This window comes from Moschus berezovskii, chromosome 8 (genome assembly GCF_049115385.1).
Source record: "Moschus berezovskii isolate FMDL1 chromosome 8, NW_MosBer_1.0, whole genome shotgun sequence".
NCBI lineage: Eukaryota > Metazoa > Chordata > Mammalia > Artiodactyla > Moschidae > Moschus > Moschus berezovskii.
The window spans coordinates 81,898,440-81,915,438 of NC_142467.1; the positions used below are offsets into that span (position 1 = coordinate 81,898,440).

The window sequence follows — 16,999 nt, forward strand, 5'->3', positions numbered from 1 at the left end:
CTTCTTGGGTGGCCCTGCATGGCATGGCTCATAGTGTCATTGAGTTACACAAGCCCCTTTGCCACAAGACTGCTGTCCATGAAGGACTTGCTTATATTGAGTGAATCTGTTTCTAGGTTCTCTATTCTGTTCCACTGGTCTATTCATTCTTTTCCCTGTACCATACTGTGTAAGTTATTGTAGCCTTATGGTCAGTCTCAAAGTCAGGTAGCCGCAGTCCTCCCACTATATTCTTCTCCTTCAGTAATGTACTGTCTCTTCTGGGTTTTTTGCTTCTCCCTGTAAACTTTATCATCATTCTATAGGTAACCACAAGTTAGCTTGCTGGATTTTTGATTGGTATTGCATTGAACATGTGGATCAAAGTCAGGAAGAACTGACATCTTGACAGTATTGAGTCTTCCTATTCATGAATATGGAATATCTCTCCATTTATTTAGCTCTTCTTTAATTTTGTTCATTAGAGTTTTTTAGTTTTCCTTATAGGGATTTTGTGCATGTTTTGTTAGATTTCTTCCTAAGTCTTTAGTTGTTTTGGGTGCTGATGTAAATGGTATTTTTTTCTTTTTAAATTTCACATTCTATTTGTTGATGGTATATGGAAGTAATTAGCTTCTGTAGGTATCCTGCAACTTTGCTATAATTGTTTATTAGTTCTGGAAGCCTTTTTTGTCAGTTCTTCTGGATTTTATTTCATTTTTTGTCTTTATTGCATTAGCTTGGACTTGTAGTGTAATGTTGACAAGCAGTAATGACAGCAGACATCCTTGCCTTGTTCTTGCTCTAAGTGAGAAAGCTCTTAGTTTTTCATTAAATGTAATGTTAGGGGTAGATTTTTTTTAGCTATTCCTCAAATTGCAGCAATTCTTCTGTATTTCCATGAATGGGTGTTAGAGCCACTCTGCTGCATTTTTATGAATATGTACTTAAGGGTATTTCAGACTTTATTGTAGACAGTCTGGTTGACAGACTTACTGCCATATCTTACACATATTCATAGTTATTTTCTTAGAGTTGCGTTAACAGGTAGTCATTGAGTGTTTACTGCCAGGAACCTGGTAAAAAAAAATAAAATAAGACATTCTTGTTTCCATACAGAGTTTTATGACAAAAGAAACAGATATGCTGCTGCTGCTGCTAAGTCGCTTCAGTCGTGTCCAACTCTATGCGACCCCATAGATGGCAGCCCCCCCAGGCTCCCCCGTCCCTGGGATTCTCCAGGCAAAGAACACTGGAGTGGGTTGCCATTTCCTTCTCCAATGAATGAAAGTGAAAAGTGAAAGGGAAGTCGCTCAGTCGTGTCCGACTCTTTGCGACCCCATGGACTGCAGCCTACCAGGCTCCTCCACCCATGGAATTTTCCAGGCAAGAGTTCTGGAGTGGGGTGCCATCGCCTTCTCCAAACAGATATGCATTGGAAGCATATATACCACTCACCTAACCATACTCAATTAGAGAGGAGGTTGTCAGGAACATCTTCTGGAAAAAGCTTATAGGAAAACTTATTTAAGTTCCTTCAAGAAAAACATGCTAAGGTGAGTAGACGCCTACCTTTGTGAGAGTTTGGACATGATAATGAGCTCCTGAGAGAAAAGAAAACTGCTTTTTAAAATTTTCCCATAAGGAATTTAAACTGTTTTTAAAAGCTGTAAAGAAATGTCCTTATGCCATAAGGGATAGTTTACTCAAAAAAACTGATTAGACAAATCTTATCAATTAGAAATGGACTTAAATTGATAATTTACCCTTACTAATTAATAACTTATGGCAGAAAGTGAAGAAGAACTAAAGAGCCTCTTGATGAAAGTGAAAGAGGAGAGTGAAAAAGTTGTCTTAAAGTGCAGCATTCAGAAAACTAAGATCTTGGCATCAGGTCCCATCACTTCATGGCAAATAGTTGGGGAAACAGTGGAAACACAGTCAGACTTTATTTTGGGGGGCTCCAAAATCACTGCGGATGATGATTGCAGCCATAAAATTTAAAAAAAAAAAAAGACGCTTACTCCTTGGAAGGAAAGTTATGACCAACCTAGGCAGCATGTTAAAAAGTAGAGACATTACTTTGTCAACAAAAGTCTGTCTAGTCAAGGCTATGGATTTTCCCGTGGTCATGTATGGATGTGAGAGTTGGACTATAAAGAAAGCTGAGCACCAAAGAATTGATGCTTTGGAACTGTGGTGTTAGAAGACTCTTGAGAGTCCCTTGGACTGCAGGGAGATACAACCAGTCCGTCCTAAAGGAGATCAGTCCTGGGTGTTCATTGGTAGGACTGATGCTGAAGCTGAAACTCCAATACTTTGGCCACCTGATGCGAAGAGCTGACTCATTTGTAAAGACCCTGATGCTGGGAACAATTGAGGGTGGGAGGAAAAGGGGACGACAGAGGATGAGATAGTTGGATGGCATCATTGACTCAATGGGCATGAGTTTGGGTGGACTCCAGGAGTTGGTGATGGACAGGGAGGCCTGGCATGCTGTGGTTCATGGGCTCGCAAAGAGTCGGACACGACTGAGCAACTGAACTGAATTAATAATTTTAGTCATTAATATGTACCATTAAGTAAGTGGAAAGGCAACAGTACAAACTGGGAGAAGATTTTTTTCTCCATACATATGTGATACATATCTAGAAATTGTATCTAGACTATGTAAACAACTCCTGCAAATCAATAAGAACAATAGAAAAATAGAGAAAATACTTGAAGAGACCCTTCACAAAAGAAGATATCCAAATGTCTTAAACATTTGAAAAACTGCTCACCGTCACTACTCATCAGGAAAATGCCAATTCAGATCACAGTAAGGTGTACTCTATACTCTCCATAATAGCTTAAGTGAAAGCATGAAAATATTTAAGTGTTGACAAGGATATGAAGAAGCTGGAAGTTCTGTATATTACGGGTGTGTGTGTGTTAGTCACGCGGTCGTGTCCAACTCTAACCCCATGGACTGTAGCCCGCTGGCTTTCTCTTTCCATTGGATTCTACAAGCAAGAATACTGGAGTGCATTGCCATTCCCTTCTCCAGAGGATCTTCCTGACCCAGGGATCGAACCCTGGTCTCCTGTATTGCAGGCAGATTCTTTACCGTTGAGCTGCAGGGAAGTCCTGTATTACTGGGGAGAGTGTAAGTTATATAACTGCTTAGAAGATTTTTAGTGATATCTTCTAAAGCAGAACATTTACCTGTCCTGTGATTCAGGTATTCCACTCCTAGGTACATACCAAACAGAAATTTGGTCACTGTTTGCTAAAAGATATATGTGCTGGACAGTTCATACAGCGCTACTGGTAGTGGTAAAAACCGGTAATGAAATTTGAAAACCTAGATGCTCGTCAACAGCAGAATGGATCAGTTGTGTATTTACACAGTGGAATATTTACATCAACAAAGATGAGTGTTCTATTATTACATGCACCAATATAAAAGAGTTGTATACATAGCATTAAGGTCAAAAAACAGAAAAAAAAATGTGTTTTGGATGATTCTAGTTCTGTGAAGAGCAAAAACAGGAAAAACTAATCCTTGTTGGTGGAAGCCTAGGTTGGGAGAGGGTAAAGAATGGGAGGGAACATGAATGGAGCTTTTCGATTTGATAATGTTCTCTTTCTTGATCGGGGTGCTGATTACACAGGTGTGTTGGGTTTTGAAAATATATAGCTGTGCACTTTTGATATATACAACTTCCTTTTTGTGTTATGTGTTTTTTTTAAGTACTGGTTTTACTTTATTATAAGAAAACTGATAAATCTAAAAGCTTTACAGTGTTGATTCCATTTTGCTGATTTTTCTTTCAGAAATAACAAAAATATTCCTTTAGCTTAGTTGAAATGTAAATAATTGGAAATTTTTTAGTTTGAAAATACAGAAATATTAGAATAATTGTAGTCTTAAGTCAACTACTGCTAAACCTTTTTCTTAAAGTATTAATTTGAACTTCTTATTCATGCAACATATTTGCAAGGTCCGATTTTTACTATTATATGATATTATATACTATTATATGATATTAAAACATTAAAATTTTTTTTTGTTAATTATAACTAAACTTGACAGATTAGTGTATCTGACTGGGTGACTGGAAAAGATTTTCTGTTTTAAACCCTAAGTAACTTCTTGTTAAGAAGGAAGGTGAGGATTTCTTCCCCTTAGAGGAGGAACTGTAAATACCTGTTTTTACTCTTTCTCCTCTGCTTATCAGGCGCGTGTTCTGTTTCTGTAGTATCTGGAGACATAGTTATAGCAGACAAACATGGCAATCCATTATCAATTATTTTTTTCACAGTCAAGTCCATCATCTCCGGATCCAGCTAGCTTTCTTGCAGAAGATATTAGTACAAACTCCAATGGTCCAAAACCTGCAGAAGTTGTGCTAGATGATGACAGAGAAGATCTTTTTGCAGGTAATTTTAAATACCTTTATTTTTTTTTAAGTAATTGTCAATTGTAGCATATATCCTATCAGAAAATATTCTCTTAAAACTAACATTTTCTGTGAAGTATTATTGATGGCTTCTCTTGTTAACAACTTAGGAGGATAGGAAATTTTAGTTGCTTTGTGAAAAATAAAGACTGCTGCAAAAAGCACGAATGTGATCCTTTCTGGTTTTAAGCGTTTGGAAATAAGTCACACTAATAATTTGATTATTTCGAGCAGTACTTGGACACAAATTAATGGTTGTGGCATTCAGACTTTGAGAAATAGCAATGATTATACTCTTTCTTACTACTTAACAATTTTTCACAAAGCAAAATTAAACTCTGAACTTAAGAATTACTTTATTTATAATCTATATATGTTTGAAATCTGTTTCAATAAAATGTTTCAGTATTTACGATGGGTTCCATTTTGATTCCATTTTAAGTGAATAAATTGATGCTTCAGGAATTTATTTTTGATATGGGGGCAGGATTTGGTGTAGTCTGTTTCTACCTTTCAAAAATTGGACCCTCTTCAAAACAGTTATCTTCTTTAAGATTAAAACTTAGATACAAATTAATGTTTGGATATTAAAAAGTAGCATCTTCCTTAGAATTAATGGCACAAATAATTGCAATAGTAAATCTTTGTGTGTTTAAGAACTTAATTTATCTAAACTGGCTTTCTTTGAGTTGAAACTTGGTAATGTATCCTCCTTAAGCTTTTATAGTAGTTGAATATTGAAACCATCCTGTATTTTTTTAATACAAGTATATTTAAAAATACAGTCCTCTATGACAGAGGTCCATAGAATTTCCTGTTTAATGTATGAAAAGTTTTCACTGCAGATGAATTCATGTTTTTATGAATTCATGTCAGAAAATTAAAATTGTCTTCAATAATCATTTTCCCAGCCTCCCCCCGCTTTTCTGTCACTACCTAACAACTTAGAGTATAATGACAGTTAACCAAAATTGTAATACTCCTTTTTCTTTTCTTTCATTGACTTTTCCCCAGGAGATCCTTAGAAGTTTCTTCATGGCATTTATGTTTTAACCTGAAAGATGAGAAAAGTAGCTGCTAATCTAAAATTGTGGTTATTCCTCTAATAGTAGAGGGTCATACATAGAACACTTGAATTATCCATTTTATTAAAGAGTTTTTAAGTCTCAGAATTCTATGTTAATGAGTGTGCTGAAACTCTAAAAGCAGAACTCTGTATGTATGCATAGGAAAGATGGTTTTCTTGTTTACAGTGTGCCCTGCTTATCAAACAGTTTGCCACATCAGGGCTGTGCAGTGATATTTGCCCACGAAGCTCAACTAGAAAAATCTTTTTTGTGTTAGTGTACCTAGTGCAGAGTATGCTAAACATAGTGATTGATCCATGGTCAATGTCAGTGCTTTTGTTTATTTTTAAGGAGAAACAGAGATGAAGTAATAAAAATAGTCACCTGTTTCTTTTGTTATCTGCAGACACTTTTTATGCTTTATCTTTTATCTTAAACTCAGCTACATTTCATAATGACATCATTAGGTTTCCTAAGACCTGTATAAAAGAAGAAACTATAGGTATTGCTCTAGTGACTTAGCCATTCTGGTTTTAAAACTATAATGAGATTAGATTGTAATTGGTATGTATGCCAATATACTTTGGGTAGCATTTCAAATACTATTATGTCAGAAGTGGCATCAGAAAAGGTTCAAGCATGACTTTTGTTACTGTTATTAGCTTACTTACAGGATGTTCACCAAACATGGGTAATAGAGAGCCCCTTTCCACCATCAGTACCATCCTGCGCTGAGCTTCACTGAACAGATGTTAGGAAACTGTCCTAGAGGAATAAGTGAGGGTGAGCAAGTTGCCAGTGTTGAAATTGTCGTAGACTTTTAGAACTTGTTTCTGCCAGGCTAGTTAGTGTATTTCACTTAAGCTTTTCAGCAGATTATACCAAATCCAAAGTTTAACAAGTATTCCTTTGTTTGAAAAATTCTCAGGTGTCTTTGCTATGAGTGAAATGTTATAGCTGACATTGACATAATCAACTTACACTTAACCTTCAAAGTGTCTCTTTTAAGGAAATGTTAATCTTTATACTCAGTATATATGGGACCTTTTTCTGTAAAAAAAGAAAAACTTTGACTTATTTTTTTATTGAGGTATAGTTGATACACAGTATAAGTTTCAGGTGCACAGTAGAGTGACTTACAGTTTGTTACGTTTATACTCCATTTATAGTTTTTAAATGTGGGCTGTATTCCCTGTGATGTACAGTATATCCTTGTAGATTATTTATTTTATGCATAGTAGTTTGTAGCTCTTAATTCAAAGAGGTAGACATTTTTAATGCCTTAAAAATTCAAGAGGTATCTTACCGCTTCAAGTAAATAACATATATGTTATTACTGATATACTTTTTGAGGTATTAAAATGGCTCACTGTCTATTGTTACTACCTTCTCAAACTTTGAGGAATCTAAGAACCTCAGGTTAGAAACCACTGATCTAATCCTGTTTCATTTACAGTCCTGCCTGCCTTTTCTTGGTATCAGTTCTATAAACCAGCAAAACTGTGGTTTTTATGTTGGCCACTGATTATAAGTTTTACTTTTCTGGCTTTGCTTTTAACTTACTCAGTTATGATTGATTCCTGAACAATATGGGTTTGAAATGCTCAGGTCCACTAATAAGCATTTTTTAAAATTAGTTAATACTACAGTACAGCTTGTTCGGAGGTTGATTGAATCCAGGAATGTAGAACCTCTAAAACAGAGGAGCCATGTGTATGGAAAGCCCAAATATAAATTGTACTCAGAGTTTTGACTGTGTAGAGGGTTGGTGGCCCTAACACCCATGTTGTTCAAGGGTCAACTGTGTTTCATTTTTGTGGAATGCTTCCCTCATTTTTTCTCTAAATCCATTCAGATCTTTTCAATTCAGTTTCATAAAATATTCCCTATTTTCCCCAACCTAGATTATTCTGGCCCATTTTAACTCAAATTATAGTTTGTTTTATAGTTCATATAGCAGTTAAACATTTTGTTATGCTCTTTATATTGTTCTCTTGGCTATTATTTGTCTTTTATTATTTAACATTCCACATGCTTATGTCTTGTTTTCCCAACTAGATTATAAACTCCCTGAGGGCAGGTATGATACTTTACATTTTTTTGTGTTTCTTCATTGCATTTAGCACAATGTTACATAGCTTTTAGACACTCAATTTATTGATTTGTTTGTTTTTAAATATATTTAGTTTTAGATTTTTCAAGTGAACAAGCACTTTAATTGAAAACCTAAACACCTATTGCTTTGTGTAATTTGTGTATTCAGCTAATATCCAGTAATCTTTAGCAGTTAATTGCTTTAGATTACTAACTTTGTGGACTTTCCATAACAAATTTTTAATGCCAGTTGGGATAGTTCTGAGCAGCTTTCCGCTGTAAAGTTTGTGTTCATGTGTATAAAAGAATCACAATGTTAGCTTGAATACAAGATTTTGGAAGGGCGGTTACCACAAGTATTAGATATATTATAGATCCAAACACAAATGAATGTGGAATTATTCACATCATTGCTTTCCTACTAGCTTTATCCCTACCACTAGTATAGATCACTATGTTGACTTACTGGAATTCTTCCTAAAATCAACAAAGTCACTGTTGGTTTTAAAGTTTTAAATAAACCACTAAGGAAGGATTCATAAGTTATTTACAACAATTACTTTAAAATAATATTTTGATATTATGGGTCATATAAAAATGTTTCATAATTTGTTGCCTGCTCTACTTGTTACCAATATCCTCAACTAACTTGTTTAATTTGTATCTAGAAGCTACAGAAGAAGTTTCTCTGGACAGTCCAGAAAGGGAACCTATGCTCTCCTCAGAACCTTCTCCTGCAGTCACACCTGTGACCCCCACAACACTCATTGCTCCCAGAATTGAATCAAAGAGTATGTCTGCTCCTGTGATCTTTGATAGATCCAGGGATGAGGTATGGAAAAATGTTTATATTCTAAAGTAATATGTAAATAATACTTTTTTTTTTGTTCCCCACCCAGCATTTCTCTCCTGTCCATCATTTGTAATCAAAGCCTTTTAGACATTTCTAAAAAGAACACTAAACTAAAGAGGTTGGGTGATTTGGCTTCTGAATTTATCCCCACACTTTTTAATCAAATAACTTGAATACGTCACTTTCCTCTGCAAGTCAGGCAGTTTGTCCTTTGTGATCTTAGCGTAATAGTTCCATGGACTTAGGCACCTGGCCGGCCACAGTTCATGTGGTCGCAAAGAGTCAGACAGGACTGAGCGACTGATGTGTGGGCAGAGCAGGGGATGTGTTGTGAGTGGAGAGGAAGCATGAGAGCCTTCTAGGGTGCAATGATGTCGTTTTTTCTTGATCTCAGTTCTGGTTACAGAGATGTGTCTACTTTTGTTACTGAGCTTTTTGCCCAGGATTTGTATATTTTATGTATGGTTACAGTTCAGATAAGGCTTACTTTTCAAAAATCTGTGCAGTAGGGCAACTTTGAAAGAAATTGTCATTAGAAAAACATGCTTTTCTGAAGTCTTAGAATATTAATATTGCTTTTAAATTTTGAAAAATTTAACAGTTCCTGTGTTTTCTTCTTGATAATAACAAACCTTTCCCTCAGAACTACTGTTAATAGGGATTGCTTACTTATAATGGCATAAAAAGTGCTTCTCTGTAGTCTCATAGGTTTATCATTTTTCCTACTTCTTTTCTCAGTGAGCTTTGCAGTGCTTTTATTGGCTTCTGGAAGAACGTGTGTTTACTAGGTAATTAGAGAAATCATGATGCTCAAGTTTTTTATAATAATTTCTGCAAGTATGTAGGATTCTACTGGCAAAAGTAATGGCTACTAACTGGTTTTAAAAAGGAGAGATATAGCTTTGAAAAATAGTAATATTAAAAATAATTAAGGAATTATTTTCATAATCTGCATCTGAAGATTGAACAAAAATATTCCACAGTATTCCTCCAGAAGTTTTCTTACATCTGAGTAGTTAGAGGAACACAAGATTTTCTGTTACTTCTCCCAATCATCCTTTTCCTATTGTCTTTGTGTGTATGTGTGTTTTTTTCCCATAGACGGGAAATGTAAAAGCTTTTATTGATTTTCAGAAATGGAGTGCTGAGTGACTCTCAAATTGTTCACGTGATCCTAATAAAAGATAGATGGTAAAAATTATTAGTATTATGACAATAATACAAATTGGAATCTTTAATACCAAAAAAACTTTTTCTAGATTGAAGAAGAAGCAAATGGAGATGTTTTTGATATAGAAATTGGTGTATCAGATCCAGAGAAAGTCGGTGAGTCAACATTTATTATATTTTGTACTTGATTCTTTTTGATAATTAACTTGGTTGTTAATGTGCTGTTTTTCTTAACTACATGCATTGTTACAATATTAAAATGGTGCTTCTAATTTTTAAACTTGTAGCAGCTTGGTGGTTTGTTTTTTTCCCCCAGCTTTATTGAGAAATAATTGACAAATGAAAATTGTGTGTATTTAGGATGTACACACATCACAGTTATCATAATGTGATAGCTTAATATTTTATGAAATGATTACCACAGTCAATATATTACCTCACATAGTTACCTTGTGTGTTAAGCCTATGATTTTTAATAGCTTGGCTTTTCTTATAGGTGATGGCATGAATGCTTACATGGCTTATAGAGTAACAACAAAGGTAAGCCTTTTGCTCCTCTAAAAAATACTGAGCACTCACTGTGTAGTATGAGGATACTCCAGTGATTAAAGTGTACGCGATCACTGTCTTTACAAGGTTATCATCCAGTAAAAGTTGCATGTAAATAGTCACAGTGAGTCGTGAGTGGCTTGGTAGGTAGAGTGTTCTGTTCAGGAAGGGGTCTAATCTAGGCAAAGTAGGAGTGTTGCGGGTGAGAGAGGGGGCAAAGGGATTTGCTTGTGTAAAAGCCAGAAATAAGAAAGCATTGTGTTTTCTAGGACCTGCCGGAAGTGGTGCCAGATTAAATTGTTTGGCAGTAAGCCTGCCTTTATTATGAACAGCCAAATTAGGAACTGTATGATGATAGAGAACCATTGAAGTTCAGACAAGAGTGTGATACAATGAGATTTTTGTTCTAGAAAGCTCTCTCTGACTCAGTTTGGATTGGGAGGATAAAAGTGTCAGGGAACTTCCCTGGTGGTCCACTAGTTAAGACTCTGTGCTTCCACTGCTGAGGAGTGTATGAGTTCAATCCCTTGTCAGGGAACTAAGATTCCACGTGCTGCACAGTGCGGCCAAAATAAAAAGAAAGGTCAGGATGTCTAGTTGAGGCAGTTGCAATTCTTAAAGGGATTGTAGACCTTCAAATCTTAAAGACAGGGGGTCTGCAGCAGTCCTACTGTGAGAAGTGATACTTGATACTAAGGATACTTGATACTAAGTTGGTTCTGGGGATGAGTGAAGAAAATGGTTTCTTGAGTTATATAGGAGGTGTGATCAGTAGAGCTTGGATGTAAGAAGTGAGGAAGGAGGGAAACCTGAGTCTTTGTCTAGAGGAACTCTGGTTGTTGGAATGATCCTGGAGCAAAGGCAGTACAAAGGGAGGAACATAATATGGAGTGAAATTTGTTAATTCATTAAACAGATACTTATTTATATATCTTGGAGTCAGAAGGTCTTTCAAAAGCTAGAATATAATAGTAAACAATACAGAGAAGTTCCCTTCACTTTTCCAGCAGGGGAAAATATGGTGAAATTGAGGTGGCAGTGCAATTTAAATGGAGGTTTTCCCTTGGACAATGTGTCAGACTGAAGCTCAGTGGAGATCTAGGCTAGAGGTAAAGATCAGAGGTAAGAATCATTAGCGTAAATATAGGTAGAGTTGGTGAGATGAGTTAAGTGTAGAATAAAGCAGGTGTCTTCTGTAAAAAAGAAAAAACAGCAACAACTATGATTTGGGGTTTTTTCAGTTGTTAGAAATATTAGTTTCACATTCGTTAGCTACTCTACTTTTTTTTTTTGCAATTATAGACCTCTGTGTGTGTGTGTGTGTATGCTTATTCACAATTATGCCTTACATTAATTTTTAAATAATTGTTCTGTATTCAAAATTTGAAATACCTCTTCTTCACTTGTAGACTTCTCTTTCCATGTTCAGTAAAAGTGAATTTTCAGTTAAAAGAAGATTTAGTGACTTTCTCGGTTTGCATAGCAAGTTAGCAAGCAAGTATTTACATGTCGGTTATATTGTGCCACCAGCTCCAGAAAAGAGTATAGTAGGTAAGTATGAATCTTTAAAAATTGATTTTTGTTACTGGTACTAGTTCAATTTTAATTGTATGGATATGTGTATTCCATGATCACTCACTATCATGACATATCAATGTCTTAAGAGATACTGAATTTAAATATTCTCTGTGATAGTCATTTGTCAACTGAAGAGTATATAGCTAAAAATTTTATTTTCTGATACCTAAGTATTTTTATTTACAATATGATGTTAAATATCAAGTTGGAATTTAGCAAGATGAAAGCAATTAAAAACCCTTTTAGGGTTATTAGAGTACCTTATTACTGAGTAACATTTAGAGAATATTTAATATTATTAGCATATTAACATTTTTCTGAGGACTTGGAGATGTTCCATGCTCAGCTATACATTGTACAAAAAGATTTGATCTAGCCTTGTTCACACAGGAGCTACTAATATTACATAACTCAATTTAACATCTAAAAACATTTCACTTTTACAGGTAATAAAGCCTTACTTAGTTAAGAATATGCAGAATATTACAAAAGAGGAAAACCTCTATTGTCCCACCATTAAAATTTTGTAGTATTTTTTCCACTCTTTCTTTTCAGTCATGGATTTTTGGTGTTCTCTCAGGAGAAGTTGAGTGCACATCCTCCTTCTCCATCATCTTGAACCAATTTCCCAGTCATAGGTTTTTATTTAAATCAATTTTTTATATCCATTAGATTGTTATTCTGAAATATATTTGAAATAAGTTTTATTCTAAGTTACTGTTTTTACCTCTTTAAACATTTGATTTGAAAAGCAGCTTTATCTGTATCATTTATGATTTTGAAACCTTGATATGGTCAAAAGCATTTTTATATTCTTCCTCTTTTTTAAAATTCGAAGATCTAGTATAGTTCTTCAGCTTTTTGGTCTCAAGACCCCTTGTGTATTCAGATTTATTGAAGGGCCTTAAAGAGCTTTTGCTTTTGGAGCTATATCTCTTAATACTTACATGTGAGAATTTTTAAATTGTGTTTATTAATTGACTTAAAAATAATAAACTCATAACCTTTATTAACAAGGTTTTTGTGAAGAATTATTTTTGTAAGACAAAAAAAATAATGATAAGAATGGCTTGCCTTTTTTGTTTTTTACAATTTTGCAAAATCTCTTTAGTTTCTGGCTTCACAGAAAATAGCTTTATTTTCACATCTGCTTCTGCACTCTATGTTTTGTAATACAACACTTCATATAACTTTAGGAAAGCTCCACTGAGTTCCCGTGAAAGAATGAGAGTAAAAAATATAAAAAAAATAGCATGTTGTATTATGAAGATAGATTTTTGTACACATCCCCTGCCACTCCTCAAAAAGGACTCAGAATGCTTCTAGATATTCTAACCATGCTTTGCAAACTGCTAGTCTAGTTAATAATTTTATTTCTCTAAGCTGTTGCAGTGGTATCCTTTGGCCTCCCATTATCTGTGTAGTGAACTTGTTTCATTTATCATAAATTATTTATTATTAATATCCTTTTTTCTTAGCTTTAAGTTGTACAACTGTCTTTAATATATCAAAAGAGGAAAAGCAAAATATTTTTTCTCATTTTGGTGACTAGATACACTAGTCTTTAAACACTGAGCCGGAGGGAAAAAAATTTAAAAACTCAGTTTTCATGGCAAGTTTATTGTGTTTCAAACTAATATTTTCCACTAATAATCTTCAACCTTCCATCAATTATTAGATTAAAAGGATTGAAAAGATTGGAAGAATTTGAGGCAACCATATAAAATGCAGCTTAAAAAAAGATATAAGTAAAGAGATTAGCAGGAAAAATAAATGTAGTTAAATAAAAGATAAAGTCAAGTTAGTTTCCTCTAAATGTGTGCGTAAAGTCTGAGCAATTATTAAAGGTGGATAACAAGTTGTTCTGTAAAGTTCTTGGCAGATAATCAAGTAGAAAAGTAGTCATTTTTAAAATTTCATGTTGTCCATCAGTTTTTAAAAATGAGTACATTAACTAAGAAAAAATTTGCACATGACTTTATTTTTTAAATTCAAAGAGGTTCTGTGAAAGAGCTCATTATTTCACCTGTTACAAGGCCAGATACGATAAATAAACAAGTCATGTTCTTAAAATCTGTGGCAGAGGAAATACTTAGCACATTCACAGATTACACTTATTTTTCTAGTACCAAAAGTAAAAGACTTAATTATTGCTTGTAAGAGATAAAAATATCAAGTAAGCTTAAACTCATGAATTTGAACTCCATTATGGGAGTTGGTGAGGACAGGGAGGCCTGGCGTGCTGTGATTCATAGGGTCGCAAAGAATCAGACACGACTGAGCGACTGAACTGAACTGAACTGATGCATGTTGCAATGCAAACACATTTTAATTTACCAGGAGTATAATATATATCAAGCAAAATAAGGATTCCAAACTCTTTTATAGTTTACATTAAAAGTACTTGCCAAGCATATATATTAATCTGTCAAACATATGATACTAGTTATAATTTTTGGCACTTTTTTGTCAAGTTCAAATATATTTTAAATTATTCAGAAAGTGAAAGTGTTAATTACTCAGTTGTGTCTGACTCTGTGAACCCATGAGCTGTGTAGCCTTCCAGACTCCTCTTTCCATGGAATTCTCCAGACAAGAATACTGGCATGGGTAGCCATTCCCTTCTCTAGGGGACCTTCCCAGCCTAGGGATTGAACCTGGGTCTCCTGCATTGCAGGTAGATTCTTTACCATCTCTAAGCCACCAGGGAAGCCAAATTATGCAGAAATTATTTTAAAAGAATGTTTCTCAGTAGTAGAAAATCATGAATCACATTCAATTTTTTCAAAGGCATGACCAAGGTCAAGGTGGGTAAAGAAGATTCATCATCCACAGAATTTGTAGAAAAACGGAGAGCAGCTCTTGAAAGGTAATTCTAATCAGCTATGTTTATTACTCTTATGTTTTTACTTCAGTAATATAAGTCTGATTCCACTAAGTGGCACAAGTATATTATTAAGTATGAAAATTCTGTTATTCTTAAGAGTGCTATAAACTTTTTTAAAGAAAATTGGTTCATTAAAAAATATGGTACTGTATTCTTGTTCCATTTCTATTAATTCTCAGAGTGATACTTGTTTTCATCTACATTAATTTTTCTTTTGAATAGTTAGTGATATTGAAATATTATTAAATGCAATGAAAAATTAGATTTGTGCTCCCTCCTTTAGTTCTTTATAGTTGATTGTGACTTGAGAGTACAAAAGTGTTAGTCAGTTCTTGAACTGACTGTATAGTTAAAGGCTGATAGATATATAGCTATACCGTCTTTTATACTTCTTGACCTGACACATTTCCTATGGCTTTGAAGACTTGTGTTCATTGTGGCCAACTTGAAGAGAAATGGATGGGAGGAATCTACTCCCAGAATCTTAACATTTCTTCCTTTCTATGCTGAAAATGTGAGAAAACAAGTTCAAAACTATCATAAAGTTCAACTTATAGTTGGTAATTACCTAGATTTAAAATACTTGCTACTTTCATAGTTTTCTTTGTTGTTGTTTTTAATTTTAATCAAATTTGCTTATTTGTTTTATTTTCTCTCTTGGCTTAAAATTAGTGGTTAGAGTAGATAAGGACAGTTTTTAGGAAATAGCATATATATCCACTAGGTATAAATTAGTTTTTAAAACTCTTTTGAGACAACATATTTCTGGATTTTAGTAATAAACTATTTCAATTTTAAGAAAATGCCACAGTAAAGTCAGGTTTGAACAATTCATAATAAGAAAAGCTAGTGTGCAACTTAAAATCTTACGTTAGAGAAGACTTAAAAGAGGAGATTATATCTGTGAGACTAGCAGTCACTCTGGAAAAAAGATTTAAATTGCATCAATAGAAGTTTAATTTAGGCATTAGAATTGATTCTGTTGTGAAAGAAGTCATAGACTGAGTATGTTTAAGAATAAAGATAATGTACTGCCTTGATTTCACTTAGTTCTTCCTGAAAGTATAACCATGACCTTTTGAGAAGCCTTTCCAGTCCTGTTTTTCTGTGAGTAAATTTGAAATATTTTGGATGACATCCTTGATAAGAAACTTAATGAAGATTTATTGTACCAAGGACATATTTGATTCTCCACTCACCTTTTCTTTTAACTTGAATGCATTGCATAGTACTTAAACCGTACCTTCATTCACTATGTAACACTGAGGAGAGTTTCAAGGAAGTATTGAAGCTTGACTTAGTGTATTTGTGAAGATAGTTTCTTTACTAGTAAATATTAATTTGTTAAATACTATCAGTACCTTAGTAGAATTTGCAGTAGTGATAAAGCATATTATGAGTTCATTCTACATTAGAAAAGATAACTAAAGAAAAACAGGTGTAAAGGTACAGAAGCAGAGGAAGTGGAATGATTTTTATTGTGAGTTTTCTGCGGCATTTCTTAAAATTTAAACATTTAGGCATTTCTGTGGGATACACAACCTAGTCGGATTTGGCAGGTCAAGGATGTATTTCTTCGTACATGCTCTAGTAGTCATTTCCATAGTTATTTGTTGAACTTTGAGAATCCAGATGACTGTCTTGAGCAAAAGGATTAATATCTGGTATTAAAATATGAGAATAGAAAGGGAGTGGTTAAGAACCCAAACATTCCTCCTGTGGCACACTCAGTAAGCAGAAACTACGTCTCCTAAGTATCCTAAAGATAGCTCACTTGATTTTCTTATGAGTGCTTCATGTGTTACCTTACGAGCATATTGAGTTTGTTTTGTAGAAAGAATACACTTCTGTAAATATGAACTGAGAAATGTAGCATGAAGTAGTGTATAGGGTTTTAGAACCCTTTCTCTGTTGAAACCTGCACTCCATTATGCACTGCACACTATCTGTGAGGTCTTGGACCAGTTATTTAACCTAAATTCATTGTTCCTTTTCTCTAAAAATGTAAGTGTATCATAATAAGTACCTGCAAAGCCTCAGCAGTTAGTGTAGATTGATTAACCCACTCATATCAGAAGGTTTGGAGGTAGGCAGATGTTTAATGTTATCAAATTCATCAGGAAATCCTGTTTCCTTTTGATATCCGGACAACAGTGTTTTCATCTGTTCACTACTAGTTGAAATGTCTGAATTAACCTCAGTAGACTCCACGTTGATCTCCCTGTATCCATCCTCGTACCTCTACTCTTTTTTTTAAATATAACCACCAGTGTCATCCGTTTAAAACATGAATCATCCCCACTCATACACGCACCTAATTTCACTCAGTAAAAGCCATAATCCTTATAATGAACTATAAAATCGTCCATGACATGCA

General features: G+C 34.3%; 1 protein-coding gene across 2 annotated transcripts in view; it reads left to right on the forward strand.

Annotated features, from left to right (window-relative positions):
* SNX2 (sorting nexin 2) overlaps window positions 1–16,999 on the forward strand; it is a 65,473-nt gene that overhangs the window by 29,223 nt on the left and 19,251 nt on the right. For both annotated transcript variants that reach the window (XM_088838796.1, XM_088838797.1), the window contains 6 exons: window positions 4,287–4,404; window positions 8,254–8,417; window positions 9,698–9,764; window positions 10,105–10,148; window positions 11,567–11,708; window positions 14,526–14,604. In XM_088838796.1, coding sequence (XP_088694922.1) covers window positions 4,287–4,404; window positions 8,254–8,417; window positions 9,698–9,764; window positions 10,105–10,148; window positions 11,567–11,708; window positions 14,526–14,604 — 614 coding nt within the window. The remainder of the gene's footprint in view (window positions 1–4,286; window positions 4,405–8,253; window positions 8,418–9,697; window positions 9,765–10,104; window positions 10,149–11,566; window positions 11,709–14,525; window positions 14,605–16,999) is intronic.